Source organism: Saccoglossus kowalevskii, chromosome 17, assembly GCF_978046115.1.
Source record: "Saccoglossus kowalevskii chromosome 17, keSacKowa6.1, whole genome shotgun sequence".
Taxonomy (NCBI): Eukaryota; Metazoa; Hemichordata; class Enteropneusta; family Harrimaniidae; genus Saccoglossus; species Saccoglossus kowalevskii.
This window is the reverse complement of record NC_140657.1, coordinates 31,523,824-31,538,561: the sequence shown is the minus strand read 5'-3', so window position 1 is coordinate 31,538,561 and position 14,738 is coordinate 31,523,824. Positions and strand designations below refer to the sequence as shown.

The 14,738-nt window shown below is 34.4% G+C and overlaps 1 protein-coding gene across 1 annotated transcript; it reads left to right on the top strand.

The window, feature by feature from the left end:
- Positions 1–88: 88 nt before the first annotated feature.
- On the top strand, positions 89–14,692 carry LOC100367914 (cell division cycle 7-related protein kinase-like). The gene is made up of 10 exons (XM_085492352.1): positions 89–200; positions 5,240–5,450; positions 6,795–6,881; positions 7,327–7,462; positions 7,753–7,846; positions 8,506–8,648; positions 9,014–9,143; positions 10,508–10,916; positions 11,617–11,766; positions 12,911–14,692. Exons 2-10 carry the CDS (start codon positions 5,306–5,308, stop codon positions 13,252–13,254), a joined length of 1,638 nt encoding a protein of 545 aa, XP_085348478.1. The 5' UTR covers positions 89–200; positions 5,240–5,305; the 3' UTR covers positions 13,255–14,692.
- Positions 14,693–14,738: the final 46 nt, after the last annotated feature.

Sequence of the window (14,738 nt, the reverse complement as noted above, 5' to 3'; positions counted from 1 at the left end):
CCGTGGCATTTGGAACGTATATTAGCGATATTAAAATAAACAGAAACTTTATTATTGATTTTTGAAGATAAGAACTGCTCGGTAATTCCCGACTATTGCCGATTACTTCCGAAGTCATGTCTTTTCAGGATAGCGCGCCAAATGTAAATTAGTTTTAGACACAATCGCGAGTTGTTCGTTTCGCCGGTGTTGTGATCGTGGTAAGTATGGATTTTTGCTTTGTTTATTAAAATGTATGGCTATATTTGCTGTCATAATATAATTTAATAGTTACTGAATGTGAATCATAATTGTTGTTCTGACTTTTGTTTTTGTTACGTCTGATCGCAGTCCCGTTCCTGGTAGGTCGATAATATCGGTCGTAACTGGCAGTGGAATTTCGCCGGTTAGCTGTTGCTTGTGGCAAAATCGATCGATAGCAATGGCTGGATGTATATATATATATTTATTCAGTACCATTGGCCATAGGCCATAATGTACACACTTAAATGTAACACAAATAAATAAATCGTTTGACAAGAATAATCACTGCTACTGCTTGTCTGAATATTACAAATTTATACTTCACCTATGAATACCAAATTAAATTTATATTTCAGTTAAATTTCCCTCCAACAAACTATGACGTTTTTGTAAAGAGTAGAATACGTATTTTGCAAGATTTTGTATTATATGTGTATTTTCAGATTGCAGTAGCAAAATAAATTTCCATTCAAGCGCTGGGCAATAGTAAAACTTGTGTATAAAACGAGTTCTAATTTCCTCAAATTTGGGGCATTGTACAATGTAATAGAAAGTGGAACTCGTTTTCAATGAGATTACAACCAAGAGGACACAATCTTTGGTCAAGTGGTATTCCCAATGCCCTACCCTTTTCAATCATGAGCTCATGAGCAGATATTCTAAAACAAGCGAGAGATTTTCTAAAAACACTTATAGTAATAGAATCCAGATATTTTTCCCCGGCTAATAATTTTTTAAATTTAGAATAAGTGCATAATTTTGAACTATTACCAATCTGATCATGCCACTGTTGCTGGGAAATATCTAGACACCGTTGGTTAAACTGTAGCAGAAAACAATTTGGGTTATTCACATAATGGCTTTCCCATACATGTGCAAAACCAAAATTACATAACAAATCCTTAACATATGTTGCCCAACAATTGAATCCCCTTTGTACCCTGTCATATTGATAGCCATAACATTCTTTTACTAAAACAGAGGAATCACCACCTATACATTTTAACCAATACCGAATTATTTCTTTGTTCACATGTGTTCTAATTAGATGTCTTCCCAACTCCCCCCTCACAGCAGAGTTTGTGGCCTTTGGGTGTACCCCTAAAACAAATTTACAAAATTTATGATGAACTGTTTCTATATCGTAAGATTTATGTGTTCCCCATATTGCACTGCCATAAAGCAGGATTGGGAGAATTTTGCAGTCAAAAACACGAAACGCAATAGCTGGTTTGAACCCATCATATTTGTAAAGAATACTTTTAATACTGTGCATGGCTTTCGTTGCTTGTTCAGCAATGTGTTTTTGGGCCTGATACCAGATACCTGAACTAGAAAAAAGAACCCCCAAATAGTTATATTTTGAGACTATTTCAATTTCATTCCCGTTCCAAAACCACTTTTCAGATTTCTTTAGTCTACCCGATTTGCGAAAAACAACAATTTTTGATTTATTCAAATTTACTGTTAACCTCCATCTTTTACAGTAATTTGCTAATCTATTTAGAAGACGCTGTAGACCAATGGGAGATTTACTAAATAATGCGAGGTCATCAGCATATAATAAATACATTAATTTTAAAGTGTTTACATAGATTACAGTTTCAACACCTTGTGTAAGAGCCTTTTCTATATCATTTATATAAAAACAAAAAAGTAATGGGGAAATAACTGAGCCTTGTTGCAGGCCTGTTCCAATTTTAAACAGATCAGTCACACCATGTGGGGTTTTAACTACTGCCTTAACATGTGTATACATTGAGAACAAAGTTGTTAATAGTCTGCCTCTCATTCCTGCCTTTGTTAATTTATAAAATAGTGAAATATGGTGGACCCTATCGAATGCTTTTTCATAATCTATAAAAGCACAATATAATCGACTATTGAGATGAAATACATATTTATCAATAATTGTGCTCAGAATAAACATATTATCTAATGTGCTTCGTTTCTTTCTAAAACCACTCTGATTTTCAACAATTCTACTATATTTATCAAACCATACTGTCAATCTTTCTGTCAGGATATTCATATATATTTTACTAATAACATTTAAAAGCATAATGCTCCGATAATTTTCAGGGTTATCCTTATGCCCTTTTTTATACACTGGTGTTATTAATCCAATTGCCCACTTTTCAGGAAAATAACCTTGTTCAAGTAATACATTAAATAAAATAAATAACATTTCAACAATTTTCTGTGGTGCATCTTTCCAAAATTCCGAAGAAATTCCATCTTGCCCAGGGGCTTTATTACTTTTTAGTTTCTTTATATATGCTCTTTTTAATTTCCTCTTGTGTGATAGGGCAGTCAAGGTCAGTATTATCAACCTCTGTGTTCTCAATGTCATCAAAATTTAACCTTGTTACATAATCATTTACTGAATCAAAAAAATCCGCCATATCCTCATCCCCTATAAAATTGTTATTAAACAGATGTTTAAAATAATCATGCCACTCTTTCTGGGTAATAATTTTAGACACATTTTCGTTTCGTTGCCGAAATTTCTGCCAAAATTGCCGTGAGTTTGAATAAGCAGCTAAGTTTACAAGTTCATTTTGTCTCATTTCCAAATAATTTAACTTTTTCTCTTTAATCAATTTTCTATATTTCTTTTTTAATTTTAAGTAATATTCCAAACTTTTCCCATTTTGAGAATTTCTAAACTGATTTAGTGCACGTAATACTTCTTTTTTAGTTGCCGAACACTCTTTATCGAACCATAAATTTTCTCTCTTTTTAATATTATTTTTGGTCTCAGTTTTCATGTCAGTGGCACACAAAGAGACAATGTTCACCAAACCCGCTGCTGCTTCCTCGAGGTTTCCCATAATAATACTATCGTTAAAAGTAAGAGTTAATTGTTCAATTGGTTCAGTTTGAAAGTTATCAAGATACTGCTGTTTTTTCTGTTGCTCCCACCTTAACCTAGATGTGTCATTTTTGTTAACAATACAATTGTCCGAACTATCCTTAGTTGGATTTACCCCCACCTCATTTTGGTAAGTTAAAACAAATTCTAAAGGCATGTGGTCAGATTCAACTCTATTGCCCACTGTAAAATCAGTAAATTTAACTAGAACCTCCTCTGTTGTTAACACATAGTCAATTACACTCGTACCAAGTTCTGATATAAAAGTGAAATTGCCACTCCCTCTTTCCTGAAATAATCTCCCATTCACAATTTTTAATCCAGTCACTGAACAAAATTCAAGTAATTCCATCCCATAATTATTTACTACCACATCTTTTGAAATTCGTTTATCAGCCCTTTGTCCCATATTTTCAAACCCCTCCATTGGCAAGTATGTGCAATCCAGATCAATACCATCAGATTTGCAACCTGTTCTACCATTAAAATCTCCTGCAATTATAATATTACACTCGTATTTACTGGTATAAATTAACATTTCAGATTCTAAAGTATCGAAAAAATCTTTGTCAGCAAATTGTGAGCTTTCTGGTGCTCTATATACATTACCAAGTAACAAAATCGGGTGGTTTCTCTGTGTTATCAAAGCCCAATTTATATTTTGTGAGTTACTAGAAATAAACTTTATATCAAAATTATCTTCATTATTTTCTCGAAATAAAATTGAAATCCCACCTGATGCTCTACCATAATTCCGTTCCCTCCTACCAAGCATATGAAAATTTTTAAATCCCTCAAAATGCATATCAAAAGGCTTATAAAGCCATGTTTCAGTGAGACAGGCAAAATCAAAACATTTTAAGTAATCACAAAAATCTACATTTTCTATTTTTCCCAATAAACCGTTCACATTCCATACAAGGAATCTCAAACTCTTATCTGTTTTAGAACATCTTGTATCCAAGCATTCAAAACTTTGCCCATGGCCCAGGCCAATGTCTCATCAGGTATTGTTTTGTTGTACTTTACGGCTCTCACTCAGCGGTCGTATATCTTGGAGTTGGTCATTATACACATACAATATACCATCGATTTTGATTTTATTGTACATAAATTTTACATGTTTGCCCGCAGCTCTTGCCTCATCTGCAAACTTTCCCAGTTTCTTTAGAGTTTCTCTTACTTTTCAGGTATAGTCTTCTCCAATCCGATAGTCAGTACCTTTCAGTTTATTTGCTGCGCGGAGAACTTGCATACGTTGCTTGTACCTCAAAAAATTAGCTATAATTGGTTGTGGGTGACTATGAGCACCAGTCAGACGATGAACTCGCTGAAATTCCAGTTCACCAGCGTTTATATCCAAGTTGTCAGTAATAAAATCTCTCACAATTTTCTCGGTTGTATCCCACGTTTCCATACCAGGCTGTTCAATACCATAAAATATCAGATTATTACGTTTCAACTGTGCATTCGTTTTATCTAATTCTACTTCCATCCTATTTGAACGTTCACGTAATTGTTTATTTTCTTCAACTAGTTTTGCCATTTCGCCTCGGTTTTCATCCACACTACTTTCCAGGACTTTTACCTCCTCTGCTAAAACCCTCACTCTATTATCCACCACTTCGATACGATCCATAATATCTTTGCGCAAACCCCGCATTTCCATCATGACATCAGCCAACGTAAACTCATCAACACGTTCGACACCAGTCTCTTGTAATCCAATATGGCGACCCTCTTTGTCTACCCCGTCTTCTATTTGCGTTAACTGGGTTTTTGTTAATGGCGAAACATGCTGACCACTGCTACTACGCAAAGTCATCGACTCAGATATTGTTCGCTGACCATCAGGCATCTTGCGAGGTGGCCAGGGTTTACTTCAATATCGCCCGATAAAAGTAGCAAGATCCCGAAGATGAATAAACTTGCGTGTATTCGGCCATGTTGATCGCACATGTGCTTTCGCTGAACCGGAACTTCGGGAATATTCTCGTGTTGAGAAAACATTTTCGAGCAATACTATAGCGCAATAAACACCTGATGATAAGATATTTCTTCACTGAGCAGTCTATGTCACTTTTAAATGTTATTTCGGGTAAAATTCGTATAACTTTACAGAATTTATGAAGAGCACTGAAAACACCCTGTTGCTTGGACAAACGCCCTCTATCTATCTATCTATCAATGGCTGGATGTGAAGTTGAGGGAAGTTCGACAGGATCAATGGGTACAGGAAGTGTACTGGATTTTAATAATACGGAGGATGAACGGTTTCACCGCAGTGTTGCTAAAAAAAGAAAACGAGCAAATAGCGAAGGTCAAATTTCTGGTAAGGGTTATTCACTTTTTAAATCAGGGTTGGGGTGTGCCAGACGATTTTTTTTAATACTTTTTTTTTTTTTTTTTACTTAGAACTGTGGACATTTTTAGTGTTTTTAGTCACAACAGTTTTGTTTTCTCATTTTTTTATTGGTCTCCGTTCCAAGAAATGTACATTGTATGCGTGTCCAGGAAGTGTTGTAGTTACTTTGTTATCACCAGATTTGGGTGAAACATTTGCTTCATGATTTATATTTTTTCTCAGAATTTTTGCTCATAAACCAAATTGTCTCACAAAAATGTTAGTTAATACACAATATATTATAATGTAGAATACTCTCAGTGCAACCATTGATTGATTTTATTTGTTAGTTCCTTTGTGCAACAAAGACATTCCTTTTGTTTTTTTAAATATTTATTTGAAAACTTTCTCATGCTTTTCTGTTAGCCAATAGAAACCTCTTGCTTCAGTTTCAATCATGAAATATATAAATCTCACAGACTCGCTATCACAAACGACAGTATTTTCCTTTGAGCATGTACAGCTCTCTGATGGGACAGCCACCGCACAGCCTTTGCTTCTTTCAGTTTTATCTGTGGCCCCTAAAGTACTGACTGTAAACAAAATACATTTTTAAATAGTGAAATTACAAAATTCAAAACAACTAAATGAAACATGGCTTTAATTTTGATTGTTGCCTCAATCACCTTTAAGCCTGACAATGAATGTTGATAAAAATTATAAAGTTGCTGGAGAGTGGTGGATTCTCTGTACAGATACTTTACTCCATTCATGGCTTGTCCAGCAGCTGATGCTAGGCAGTGAGTAACACAGTGGATGTTTATCAATGCTGGGTGTTTTGCCTTTAGTCTTATTGCACGAGGTCACAAATAGGTGTCAAAATATGTCACATCGAACAAATTAGGTTTGTAATTACCTGTTCCATCTGGTGTTCGGCGTAACCATGATTTATCAACACTTTTCTTTTCTTTGGTTCTGTTTTGCTAATCTCTTCATTTTTTATTTCTGCTGTGTTGCTGTCTGTGTTGCATCGATGTTGTAAACCAGGGGATCACTGGGATGCTGATTTTCCTTTTTTGATGTTTTGAGCAATTTCTCCGGGTTTCTAGTTCTATTGTTATTGTACATGTTCATGTAGATTTAATTTAACCAATTTCACATATCAGCTAAAATAACAAAATCAGTGAATAATTAATGTGTCCACAGTACACACATGTGTAGTACTTATGACAGTGTTGCTTTTAGAGTATTTATTAGTACATGTATGTGTAGTACTTATGACAGTGTTGCTTTTAGAGTATTTATTAGTACATGTATGTATTCTATTTACAGAAACGGTTAAAAAAGACATAGAGAGGCTGGTGTCATCTTTACCAAAGCTAAGCACTGTATTCAATATTACAAATAAAATAGGAGAAGGTACGAACAATGTATATTTATCTAACATGTATAGTCAATACAGTTTCAATTGTTGTCATATATTGAATGTGAATTTTGGACAAGATAAGTCTGGGTGCACAATTTGTATTCATGACAATGACACTGAGGTTTTTGAGACTTGAAGTCTGTCACATGGGGTTTCATGAAATTGACTTGTCATGAACACTTGCAGGTGATTGAATTGTGGACACTAACCCTTAGCCTGTCAGATACATTTACATTGACTTGGCCAAATAAGGGTTTATAGTGATGCTGTGTGCAGTTGTTCATGCCATTTGACTGTCATTTTGTAATCCCTAAGTTGTGCCTGTTCTAAACATGTGACAGGTGTTGACTTTCAAATATGAATATACTTTGTATGAAGACATCATAACAGCACATCTGCCAATGGTACATAAGGCTATCATTAACACTTATTTTCTAGGTACATTTAGTGCAGTGTACTGTGCTAGGCTGACAGACTACCCACAAGTAGATACCAAGTTTGCATTGAAGCACATCATACCAACAAGTCATCCAAGTAGAATAGAAAGTGAACTCAGATGTCTTCAAACAATTGGGTAAGTATTACCATTCCATGTTGATTTCAATGCAAGATATAATGTTTCTATGACTGAATAAACTAAATAATAACTATGTCTCATTCAGAACAAGCGATTCACATCAATTTCTGAGGAATCTCCCACTATTTCTTGGTATGTTTGTGAATTTCAGACATTTTTTCTCGGGTAGTCATTTTAAATAGATTTGCCAATTGCTGATTATTTGCAAATTGTGATTTGAGGCTGTATTTGCCTGTAATTCATTTCTAACCGGAAATCACTGATATTTGTCTGATTTTTCTTTCTAGTGGTTGTGATAATGTGATGGGAGTACAACTTTTATTGAGAAATGGAGATAATGTTGTCATTGTAATGCCATACTTTTCTCATGATAAATTCAGTGTAAGTAAATCATTATTTATTAATTTAAAACAAAATTATTATTAAGTAAAAGGTAACGTTGAAACATTTAATAAATGGTGCAGTATTTACATGATATTAAGGGGAAATGTTTTTTTCACAGGGCACTGAATTTTTTTACTTTTTTTGATTAAATCCATGTTAATTACCTCTCGCCAAAAAGATGGCCATTTGAATAAAACAAAAGTGAATCATAATAAATATAAATTATAATTTATCTTGGAAAAATCATATTGATTATCTTGTAACGTTTCATGAAAGTTGACCTTGTTTAGGTGCAGTCATCTTCTTCTGTGCTCATAGATTGCTTTATAAAACTTATTTGCCAACCTCAATAAAGAGTTTCAACAGAAATTTGTAAAGAATTTTGAGTCAATATTCTTTGATGTTTTTGTTTTTTGTGTATTTGTATGTGCTAAGTAAACTTTTAATGTGAATTTTCAATGTCTGCCATCACTGTAGAAGATCTGCCTTATTGCTTAACATGTCATCAAGTTTAAATGAAGTTTATTCTTATCATACTCAGTCCTGGTAAACGCGCATATACAATGTAGCTGACTTGTTGACAGTTGTCAAAACAAAATTAAATAGTATGTATGTTCCTGATGTTTTGTTCATATCAAGTATAATTGTATTTGCAGGACTATATACTTGATGTATCTGTCAATGAAGTCAAGGAGTATATGCGGAACTTGTTTATTGCGCTAAAAAGAGTTCATGAATTTGATATCATACACAGAGATGTCAAACCAAGTAACTTTCTTTACAACAGAAAAACAAAACAGTAAGTCCAAATTATTACCGTTAAAATCCTATTATAAACCGCAGTTTATATTACAATGTATCAAATAAAAAATTGGGATCAACAGCTCAAGTTCGGGGTGCGGTTTATATTAGGTACATATTACAATCACTAAATGGGCGTGGTCATTTTTTTCCCACATCAATCCACTTTCTATTACAGTAAAATACTGTATTGTGAGCTGATGTTTTTACACCAGTATCTAGAACAAAAATACTGAGTAGTATCAGAAAAAATGTATAATGTACAGACAATTTTAGTTTTAATATAGTGAAAATAAATTTCAAACTAATCAACCAAATTCATGATAATTCTATGACTTGATAATATAAGTATTTTATTGGCAGGTATTCTTTAGTTGACTTTGGTCTAGCACATAAAGCCCCTGTACCAACTAAACACAGGCAAGGGACATCTACTGCACCTACAACACCCAAGAAAAAGGCCAAACGTCTTCAGTCATCGAGTGAAAACGAGGTAACACCTCTCATTCTGTCATTTGTGATGCAAAGTTTCATTTTATTTGTTACTTATCTGATTTTCCTGAACTTTTAATACTGTAAAATACTTTATTTTCGCATGGAATTTATTCTTGGTGAAGGGGTGATTCAGTGAAAATAAATTCCAGCGAAAATCTTTTTTTATATAATTTACATTCAACTCATCAAAAATCAGTGGCAATAAATTTCATACAAAATTTCTTCGCAGCAAAATGTATTTTACAGTACAGTAAAATTGTACAGGATGCAATTATTAGTCTCTGTTCGGACGAAGTCCGAAAACGGGGACTTATAATTCGGTCTCTGTGCGTCCGTTCGGAGTCGTATCTCAGAATCCCTTGGACCGATTCCGTTCATTCTTTGCATGTGTCTAGTACTTTATGTGGGACATATGCACATGCAGTGGTTTAGTGATTCAATTCAAAATAGCTGACTGGCAGCCATCTTGTTTTTTGAAAATGTTTTATTTCATTCAAACTTGGTACATAGATTATACATGTTAGGATACATGTCCATGACGATTTATTTCACAATTGGATCAAAGATGGCCGACTGGCAGCCATCTTGTTTTTTGAAAATGTTTTATTTTGGACATGTTTTGTCTGTTTTCACTCAAATTTAGTACATAGATCATACACGTTAGGATATATGTCCCCGGCCGTCCGTGAGTTCCTGAGTCTATCCGTCCGTCCGTGCGTCAGTCTGTCTAGAGTCATATTTCAGAATCCTGTGGACAGATTTCGTTCATTCTTTGCATGTGCCTAGTACCTTATATAGGTCATATGCACATGCAGTGGTTTAGCGATTCGATTTAAAATGGCCGACTGGCAGCCAGTCTTTTGAAAATGTTGTATTTTGGACATGCTTTGTCAGTTGTCATTCAAACTTGGCACATACATGTACTTTATACATGTTAGGATGCATGTCCATGACAATTTGTTTCAAAATCTGGTCAAGGATGGTCGATTGACAGCCATCTGACTTTTTGCCTTACTACTATATTTCCACAATTTATGTACCATTTTCATTCGTATTTGGCAGATACATCATACATATCAGTGTGTTTCATAGTCAGATCAAAGATGGCTGAATAACGACTGTTTTTATTTTTGGCCATATTACTACTACACGGAACACGCGTTTTGATGTAAATAAACAATCTGTTGTGTACGTCACTTGGAATTCAAGTTTCAAGGACATGCTCGCGACAACCCCTCCGCTTAATTTAATGGGAACTGTGTCATTTTCAATGACTTGTTTTCTTGTCTATTGCTGTTTGTTTGTGATTATGCCCAACATGTTGTATTAAGATATACTAAATTTTATTTTATTTCTTCGTAGATGAAATCTTCAAACCGTAGCCCTGCTAAGAGACAACTATCAGAAGATGGTAGAGTTCCAGCTAAATTAACTGAAGTCAACCCTAATACAGTTACTAATCACAAACTAACACGACCGAATACTTTCGCCAAGGCGTTTAAATCGCCAAAACAAACTATCACAGCAAAAAAAACATTTGTCCCAAGTCGTACAAAAGTCCAATCCAAACATTTATCATTTGCTAAGAATGAGTACCTTACAAAGAAATCTGGTATTTCATGCGTGTCTCCTCAGCATACATGTGCATGTTATGGAAAACCTCAAGTGTGTTCGGTTTGCTTGTGTAGAAGTAATCAAACTGCACCAAGAGCTGGTACACCTGGATTTAGATCACCAGAAGTTCTTCTCAAGTGTCCTGATCAAACAACAGGTGTGTAACTACTGAATTGAAACAATACTGAAGCAAAGAGTTTATTATTGCAAATATAAATTCTGCATGTCATTTAAAATTAAGAAATGCATGTGACAAAATGTTCCTTAACCACCCAACCTGAACTTTAAAGGTCATTTGGGTTCAATATTCCCTATATTCACTGCAATTTGATTTGTACATGAACACCTTAAGGGACCCAGTATCATGTTTTTACAGTTAAATCTGTAAGCATTTTCTATTTAAACCGGTAACTATAGATCTTTTTTGTTGTCCCCGACATATGCATGTTCATTCATGTCTTGATCCAATTCAAGATGGCTGAACGGTGGCCATATTTGTGCTAAAAATTCATCAAAATCAAACATTCCTGCCATTTCGTAACCAGATACAAGATCTCTAGGATTTATTATTTTAGACTCGTCAAATGTAATTATGTCAGATCAAGTTCCTTTGCAGTCTGACAAAAATGTGCCGGAAAACATTTATCTGGTGACCCTGGTTGTAGAATTTGAACCTACATTGTACGTCATGTAATTATATATATACTTTTCTGCGCTCACGAAATGTTATCTTCATCAGGAATAGAAAATCCAGCTCAGGCTGATCACCTATAATGATGTATTTTAGTATAGTTTAATAATGTTACCTTCATAACAAAACAGAATAACATACCGGTAATAATTTTTCCTCTCTGCAGCTGTTGATATGTGGTCAGCTGGTGTAATTTTCCTCACTTTGCTAACTGGACGCTACCCATTCTTCAAGGCCCCAGATGATATGACTGCACTGGCACAAATTATTAATATAGTTGGCAGTCAGGAAATGAAGGCAGCAGCTAGGCAGTATGGTGAGTACAGTTATCTGCAGTTGATTATCTAACATGTTGATTTATCTGTAGTTGGTTAAAGCGGGGGAGTTGTCACCAGTGCATGTGGCAGACAACCATAGCATGTTGTTGTTTCCAAACAAACCCATGAGCCTTTGCATTTTTAGCTGTGTTATTGTCTCTTGGGACTCAATTTCCATGAATGCACAGGTGATGACCCCTCCGCTTTAAATTACTGTCTAAGTGAAAATATAATTTTAATTGATTTTTCCTTACAGTTAATAATTGAGTTTCAAATTGTCTGGATACTGTTTATTGCCACTTTATACAAATACTTTGAATGACCTCATGCATGAATCAGTGTCTTTCATTGAATCATGTTTTAACTCTTAATTGTGTGTGTAAAAGAAATTGTTATTATGAATACCTTATAAGTTATTCCAACAACAAAATTCTATTTGTACATTAAGGATTCTTAGTCTTCCAATAGGTATCCTTTCCTATGTAAACATTTTAAACTGCAAATATAAAGTTCAAGGCATCAGTACTTTAGCAAACATATAACTGACATCTAATGTTTTTTTATATGTCCTTTTTTGCGAGGTAAATTGTGTTTTAATGTTCCGTGTAAAGGCGGCATTCCATGTAAAAGATGAACTTAGTCGACTTAATATCAGAAAATAGTATTGCATTGTAACTTTATTGCAAGAAGAACTGAGAGTACTGTTCTTGTAACACTCTACTTGTATTTTCATGTTCGATGTAGTGGAGTTTTTTTCCTATTTGTCTTCCATAATAAATCAATAAATTTGATGTGTTTTAAATTTAATCCTGAAGAGCCCCATTTGAAGATTTGCGTACTATTCTCCTCGGAGCTGTGTGTGAGAATTTCCTACTCAGTTTGCATGCCAATACATGTACATCTACATTGTAGCATGGTAAATGTTATATTCACCCCCCCCCCCCACAAATTGAATCACTGTTTAAATTATTAGTTGACAGAAAAATATTAGTGATAAATTATTCTCTACTACCACAAATTAATTGTATTGTTACAGTTTTCATTAATGTGTGGTATGCTAGTCTCAAAACACCTCGAAGTATGATTTCGGAGTGCAACTTTCAAGTCTTGCGTAAATTCATTATTTTTATTTTTTTTTACCAGGTAAACACCTGCTGTGTAGTCAAGAACAACCTGCTCTTGATTTAAAAACTATGTGTCAGAAACTTCGAGGCAAATCTAGCGACAAATCCCCAGAACAGTTGCTGATCGCACGGAACAGAAAACTTGAAGAATCCATTGTAGAACCAGAAAATGACAGTCCCCTCAGTGGTAAAAGATGTTCCCCAAGACTTCAGAAAATGAACAAAGAATCTGCTCGGGAGAGATCATGGGACGAAGTGCCTGATTGTGCATATACTTTATTAAAGAGATTGTTAGATTTAAATCCACACACACGAATCACTGCCAGGGAAGCACTAAACCATCCATTTATTGTAGGGGTATAACCTTGTGTACAAATTGACATTACCCATATACATCTCTATTAGGTACCTCAGTAGATGACAGATTTGTGTGTTAGCACTATGAGGACAATTAACCAGTCATAATTTGGCGTCCCTGTACCATACTGATTGCATAATCACTTATGGGTTACCTGGAATAATTGATAGAAATTTCCCCTTTTTCAGCTTGTGTTTTCTGTCAATAAATTTGGGCTTGACAGATTTGCTGTGTGAGATTTAAGGTCAATAATACTTAAATGGAAATCGAGTCCCAATCGACGTCAACAACACACACCAGTGTTCTCCCCAGGCCTCTGAAGCGACACGGTACCGTGACGCTTGAACACTCGGTCGTGATGCTTGCCCTTTGTCCGTGACGCAATAGCAATAGCAGCGGTGAATACCCGTCCAACGCAATGCCGTCAGCTGACAATGTTACGGTGATCGTAGCGTTGTACTCACAAGGTATATTGCAATGAAAAATTGCCGAACTGCCATTGTAGAATTTTTTTTTAAATTATTGATTTATTAATTTCAACATATTTCGATATCTTGCCGACTTTATATATTTAACCAAAAAATGTTTTCCCCGACGTTTATATGAACCGACAGTGACATGGGCACTAAAACTTATACACAATGATGAACCAGTTACATCCATGGATAACAGTATATTCACTGACTGGCTATAACAAAAGTTTTTCAATTTTTTTTTCCTTTTTATGATGTTCCATTTTAAACTTTATTTGACTTGATACAAAAACAAAAAATACAATGCAGTAAAATGATATAAAATTTATCAGATATAAAAATATTTTGTCTTTAATTAATTGTAGATTGACAATATTTGTTGGGAAAAACTGATTATTATGCAAATAAAAATTATGCAAATTAGATGCATTGTTATGCAAATTGGTCGTGATGCTTGACATGAAGTCTGGGGAGAACACTGCACACTAAAAACGCAAAGGCTCATGGGTAGACAATTGTTGGTAAACAATGACAGGTTTTGGCCATCTGACATGTGCGCTGGTGATGACTCCCCCGCTTTCACATAAATAGTGCATTTTCTTTTAAATGTTAAAAAATTTATATTAATATACTTTATTAATTTTCTAATTGATTTAATTTATATTGAATTGATTTTTTTAAAATATAATTCTTTCTATTCCATAAAATAAATTATAATGAATTTGATTGGCTTATTGTTTTATCATTATATGCATATCCACTAATCTGGCTGATACATGTTCCACTAAAATTTGAATATTCAAATTGTAGGAGGTGAACCTAATGCACAATCTTACTCTTAAAAATTCTCAGAAAAATATTACCTTTTTTTTAAATTGCAGGTTTTCTGTATGTAAAGGTGACTGAAAGTGCCTCAATGGCTGCCCAAACAAGGCTCCTCTGAATTAAATCTCAATTTTACTACATTCAATATTGACTATCGTCTTAGAGTGCTTATTTCCGAACTATCACTCCAA

Excerpts from the sequence above, each read along its gene's own strand:
- LOC100367914 (XM_085492352.1), top strand. The coding sequence starts at position 5,306 with ATGGCTGGATGTGAAGTTGAGGGAAGTTCGACAGGATCAATGGGTACA. Across the intron at positions 9,144-10,507 it reads AGTCATCGAGTGAAAACGAG|ATGAAATCTTCAAACCGTAG; the intron begins GTAACACCTCTC and ends ATTTCTTCGTAG. Across the intron at positions 10,917-11,616 it reads GTGTCCTGATCAAACAACAG|CTGTTGATATGTGGTCAGCT; the intron begins GTGTGTAACTAC and ends TCCTCTCTGCAG.